Raw genomic sequence first — 5747 nt, forward strand, 5'->3', positions numbered from 1 at the left:
AAAAGGAAAAGCCTGTGCGTACCCTTATGGTTCTCAGATAAAAACTTCCCCTTTTCAAATGCCTCCATGTACTATGTCACAGGCAGAAAAACACTCCAGACACATATACTTCTTTCATTTTTCTAAAGAAGTTGCTACCATTGTCAACAATGTGTTCACACTAATTTTCGAGGTCTATGTTTTAATCCTCAGAAATTTTAATTACACACTTTTCTTCAAAAAACAAAATCCTTTTTCTGAACTAACCTCAGCACCAAAACACGTCTCTGCGTCAAGTTTCCCCAGTCTTAACCCAACAATAATCAAAACCGAATGCCGTCAAATCCTCACGGGGTTGCTTCTTCCTTTCTGTGCCCACAGTGGAACAGGAAAGTAGAGTGGGCCTTCTCCTCCAGTGCCTTGCTTGGTTTTTGCCTTTAGAATTTCAAGGTTTGTTCCCATTCCTGGGCACCTGACAGGCTGTGATTTACGTGTGAGAAAACAACTCCAAGGTTCTTATCAAGGAGTCAGAAGCTGCTGCCACCCGTCCTAGCAGTTTTCTAGGAAACAGACTGGGAAAATGGGGTGGGGGGAGGGGAAGCAAATTCCGTCCGAAGCTACACAGGACAAGTAGCACAGGTAAATCCAAAGTAATGGAGGCAGATATTAAAAAGAATATTATTTATTACCTTTTTTTTTATTAATACTCACTTTATAACCTTTGCCTTTTACACAAGTCTACTTTTAGAAGAATGCCTCCTTGGTTTGTCCAATGGAGCTTTGTGCTCCTGGACAACTTCCCCTTTCTCCACCCCACCCCACCCCACATCCAAATGACTCTTTTACGTGTTCACAGATGCGACGAAAATTTTGTAAACAAGATTTAAGTTGCTGGACCTTGATTTAATCAACATCCCACTTCAAAACACAAGGCAGGTAGGAGAGAGGGTAAGAACTGGGAGAAAAAGGAAGGGAGAAAAAAGGTAGGGGAGAGGAGAGGAGGGGAGCTGGTCAGAGCTTTCAAGTCTTGCCTTTTCTGAGACGTGTGTGTATTGTGGCTGTTCCTTGAAATTCAATGACTCAAAACATTGACAGCAAGTGCCTGTGTGGTTATTTATATTATATATCTATAATAGAATACGTGGGCTTCCTCAGTTTGGGTCTGGGCTGTTTTTGTTTAAATACACCACAATCCTCCCGTGGGTGTCTCTACAAGGAATCAAGTCTCCCAGAAAACCCTCTCAGAGCCGGGGCTTCCGGAGCAGGGTCTTACTGAGGTCTTTGACCTCTTCGGGGCTATTGACCCGCTCATAGCCCAGCACGGCCATGGGCTGGTAGCAAAACTCCTCCACCTGTTTGATCTGCTGGAAGGTGAGGGCCGTCCGCCAGGCGTTGGCGGCCTGCGTGGCGTTGCGAGCGGACACCACAAAAGGCTTAGAGGAGGAGCCTGAGCCACTGGTCATGTTGAGGGCAAACTGTTCCATTTCGGGGCTCACTAGCAGCCCCACAAAGTCGTACACCCTCCGTAGGGTCTTGACGGGGTCTCCCACCAAGTCCTCGTACCGCACCACCAGGTAGTGGCCTTGCAGCCAGTCCGGGGGCTGCAGGGCCGTCTGCAGTGTCTTGGCCATGCTGTTGCAAATGACCTCCATAGCGCCAAGCGCGTGGTAGTCTGCCGGGCCGCCCACACCCTCCTTCTTGACACCGAGCTTGTGGCCAGCGGCCTCCAGGAAGGGCATGCGGTGGGCTCTCGGGTCCCGGCTGCGCACTACCTGCAGGCTCTCGCGGATGAGACCGTGGCGCGAGCGGATGCGTGAGCTGGCCACAGCACGAGGATCGCGCACTAGGTGGATGACCTTGAGGTCCAGGGCGGGGTCGCGCAGCAGCGGCGCCAACACGGCCACGTCGAAGACACGCACGCCCTTGATGACCAGCGTGCGATACTTGCGGCACTCCTCCTCAAAGCGCGCCAGGCGCTGCGGTGGGCACTTCTTGCACACACGATCGTCCACCAGCCCCACGACCTCCTTGCGGTAGGCGGGGCAGAGTGGCGAGGAGCACACCACTTTGTTGGTGGCCGCACCAAAAATGCCCAGCGTGGTGAGGTTGCGCCCCCCGCTGCCCGCGGGGCTGTACAGCTGGAAGACGGAGAGGTCGCAGCGATACAGAGCGCTCAGCATGTCCCGCGCAGCCCCTTGCAGGGAAACAGCGTCCCCTGGGTACAGTTTTTGCCACACGTGCCACACTGGCTCGTACAGAAAGAACACCTCGGGGTTCTGGTTGAAGAGCTCACCGAAGAAAGATGAGCCCGAGCGCCACGTGGTGAACACATACACCAACTGCCGCTTCTCTCCGCTACCCCCGGTGCCCCGAGTGCCATTGCGGGGAGTGGCTACGGCCCCCGCCACCCCTGCTGCGGCGGCGGGGGCCGCCCCAACGACGGCGGCGGCGGCGGCGGCGGCGGCGGCGGCGGCGGCGGCGGGAGGGCGGTACGGCGTACGGGGGTCCAGGCGGGTGTGTACGCGGGGCGGCACTGCTGGCGGCGGCCCCGGGCGCCCCCAGCCGCCGCCAGCCGCCCCCGCCGCGGCACCCAGCTGCCCGTCGGGGCTGCACTGCTGCAGCGGCTCCTTGTGCCACTTGTAGTCCAGGAGGTTGAGCATGGTGAGCACCAGCAGCAGCGCGTAGCCCGCGCACAGCACCAGCGCCTTCCTGCGGAACACCTTCATTCCGAGCGGGGACGCGGGCCAACGACGGCCCGGGCGCCGGGGCCACGGCGGGAGCAGGGCGCGCGGCGCGGCGGCAGGCGCGGCCGGGAGCAACCGGGGGAGCGCGCCCGGGGGCAGGGCTCGCAACGGGCTGCGGCTCATCACAGGCACAGCCGGGGCCGGCGACGCGGCGGAGGCGGCCCTGCAGCCCGAGAGGGGGACGCAGCGGGCCGACTTCGGGCGCGGGGACTGGGGCCGCGGCTCCGAGGCAGGCGCGGCAGCAGCGGCGGCTGGTCCCCGACGCCCAAAGCTGGCTCTCCCATGGCAGCGGCTCCGAGAAAGACCTGCGAGGGGAAGCAGAGTAAGCCGATGCGCCCCAATCCTCCTCCCCATCCGCCTCCTCCACCTAAGTAACGCCCACCCTCGGGTCTGCCAGGCTCCCCCGCTCACCTGGAGCCGCGGGCGCACCCCAGAGCCGCCCGGGTTCACGGCCGGGCGGTCTGTCCTGCTGTCACTCGTTCCTCGATTTCTCTGTCTTCCGCGGGAGTCCCCGCGCCTCAGAGGGGTCCACGGGACTCAGCACCGCAAGCCCTGGGCAGTTTCCGGGCGGCAAGCGCCCTGCGGCTTGGGAAGGGAAACTTTCACCGGGCCTGGAACCCTGCTCTGCGCTCCGCTGAGGCCGGCGTGCCCAGCTCCAGCGGCGTCTCCGCCGCCCTCTCGAGACCGCAGCTTCCTTCCTCGCTTTGGGGGGCGAAGCCGGCTGGGGGAGGGGGCTTATACAGGACCCAGCTCCCGGCAAAGCGGCTCCGCCTTTCTCGCTCTCGGCCTCCGTGCACCGAACCTTCCCATCTCTCTGGCGGCGGTGGATGGGGCGCAGCGAGACCCTGCAGCGGCAGCAGCTGCTTCTTCCATCACTCGGAGGATGCCCGGGCCGGCATTGCCGGCAGCGCCCGCCGCTCCGCAGCCTCCGACTGGCCGGGGAGGACCCTACACACACAACAATCGGCCAAGGGGCCCGAGTCTGCAGCGCTCCCTTGTCGGCCCGCCCCCTGGCACCGACTAGTTCTGGCCAAAGAGGTATCCGGGCAGAGAAAGCCCCCGCCGCTGCCGCCGCGCGAAAGCGGCGCCCGGGAGGATGCTGCTACCCGACTCCCCCTACGCGGAGCGGCTGCAACACGCTCGGGCCAGCCTCTGCGCGGCTCCTGCCAGCCGGCGCCGGGTTGGTGCGCGCCGCCGTCTGTCGCTGCGGCTCCTCCCCTTCGCCGCGCTGCCCTCCTCCTCCGCCCGTCCCGCGCCCGCCCTCCTCCCAGAGTCGGGCTCCAGCCGCCGCCGCCTTGGGGGCTGGAGATGCGGGACTCGATTCACGGCGACGCAGCCCGGGCCGCCAGCCGCACGGCAGAGGCCGTAACAATCCGTGCGCATAAAGCCTGGGCGCGAGCGCGGGGTTCGGAGCGATCGGGCGTCGGGGGCTCTGAGAAACTTGGGAGTCTCCTTGCCGCTGCCAGGCTCAGCCGCATATTTTTGCTCTCAGAAAGAGTTGGTGATAAAGTTTGAACAGAAATCCCTCAGCGGCCGCCCACTCTGCTCTTCCCTCGGCGTCTGCACAGCCCGGCTCCTCCGGGAACCGGGGACACAGCCGCTCCCGGGAGCGCTCCGAGGACGCCGAGCGCCGCTTGCAGGCTTTCTACTCCCGGCTCACGCATTCCAGCTGGTCTGGGGTTTCTCCCTCACTGAGGAAGTAATAAATCTTTCTGACCCCCGGGTCAAAGAAGACGCATCAGTTTTCGGGAGGAGTGTGCAGGCGGGGCGTCTTGCCTCCCGCTTTACTCCACCTACGGACAGGGCCGCTCGGGCTGCCGCCCGAAAATGCTCTCCCGACCTCCGCTTTCGGTGACGCTTCCAGGGTGACTGACATCCTCGGGAACCGGGGTGGTGGAGGGTCGGGGAGTAGTGCCTCTTTGTTGTTGTAGTTTGCAGTTAAAAAAAAAAAAAAAAAAAGACAAAACAACTTGCCTTGCTTCTTGCTTTTACAGAGGAGCTCAAATGATTCGACTAAAGGAAACACGGTCGTTGGAAGAAGTCATTTTGAGTTGCTTTCTTTTCAAAAAGATGAAAAATCGCTCGCTCCTGAGAGTAAGAGAGACGACTAAGCCATACCCTCAATTGCATCCGTAAAATGGGGACACTTATAATAGCATCCAGTAATTCAGCGGTGATTGGGTGTTAGATGCCCAGATGATCGAACCCTACTGGAGGCCTTGCCTGAGTAGCAGCGAATCACTAGGAGTCTTGAAGCTCACGGGCTGCGGGTAAACAGAGCGCGGATCTGCTGGAGGTGTTCTGTTACCTCCTGCCCGATGAAGTTTTTGGAAGTTTGACAGTTACTGCAGAATTACATTTGTGCTATTTTGGGTAGCCTCTCTCAGCCAAAGGACTCTTCTAAATTTAAAATGTTGCTGTTTGCGCCATTATTCTTCAGTGAGTTTTATAGAATCTCAGGAGTGCAAGGACTGTTGAAAAGTGACCTAATTCACGTGGGTTTTCAGGATAGAAAAATGTTCAAAGAACTAGACTTTCCCCCGTTTTCCAGAAAAACCCATAACGCCCTGAGTGAGTTCAAATAACTTTTCCCCCTGTCGTTCTGATAAAGTGTAAGGATGAGACGTTTCTAGGACAGAGTAGAGTTTTGTGTGCAGCTTTCTCAAGTAGCAAGCATCCCCTCTAGGAACGGGTCAGGACAGACGCCCTTAATCCCTGTTTACAGAGGAAGGCGGTAGAGTTTAATTGTGTGACTTCTCATCTCTCCATTTCTGGACCCACCCACCTCTCTTCCACTGCTGTCTCAAAAGTCCCTGTCCCCTCTTCCCTCTACCTTTTCCCCATAAAAATAAATAAGTTATATTGGCTCACTGAAAGCCTGATTAAAGAGAGAGGGTGTTGTGGAGGAAAGAAAATCTCCATTTTCATATTCAGCATGATTCCAAGAAAAATAATTTCTAGTATTTTTAATTTAGTCTCTGGCTTTGTGGTTACTCAGAAAGCACCATGAATTGCAGTTATTTG

At 58.2% G+C, this 5747-nt stretch overlaps 1 protein-coding gene across 1 annotated transcript; it reads right to left on the reverse strand.

Annotated features, from left to right (window-relative positions):
* Positions 1-645: 645 nt before the first annotated feature.
* CHST2 (carbohydrate sulfotransferase 2) lies at positions 646-5204 on the reverse strand. The gene has a single exon (XM_042956466.1). The coding sequence runs from the start codon at positions 3075-3077 to the stop codon at positions 1221-1223; it is 1857 nt and encodes a 618-aa protein (XP_042812400.1). The 5' UTR covers positions 3078-5204; the 3' UTR covers positions 646-1220.
* Positions 5205-5747: the final 543 nt, after the last annotated feature.

Source organism: Panthera tigris, chromosome C2, assembly GCF_018350195.1.
Source record: "Panthera tigris isolate Pti1 chromosome C2, P.tigris_Pti1_mat1.1, whole genome shotgun sequence".
Lineage (NCBI taxonomy): Eukaryota > Metazoa > Chordata > Mammalia > Carnivora > Felidae > Panthera > Panthera tigris.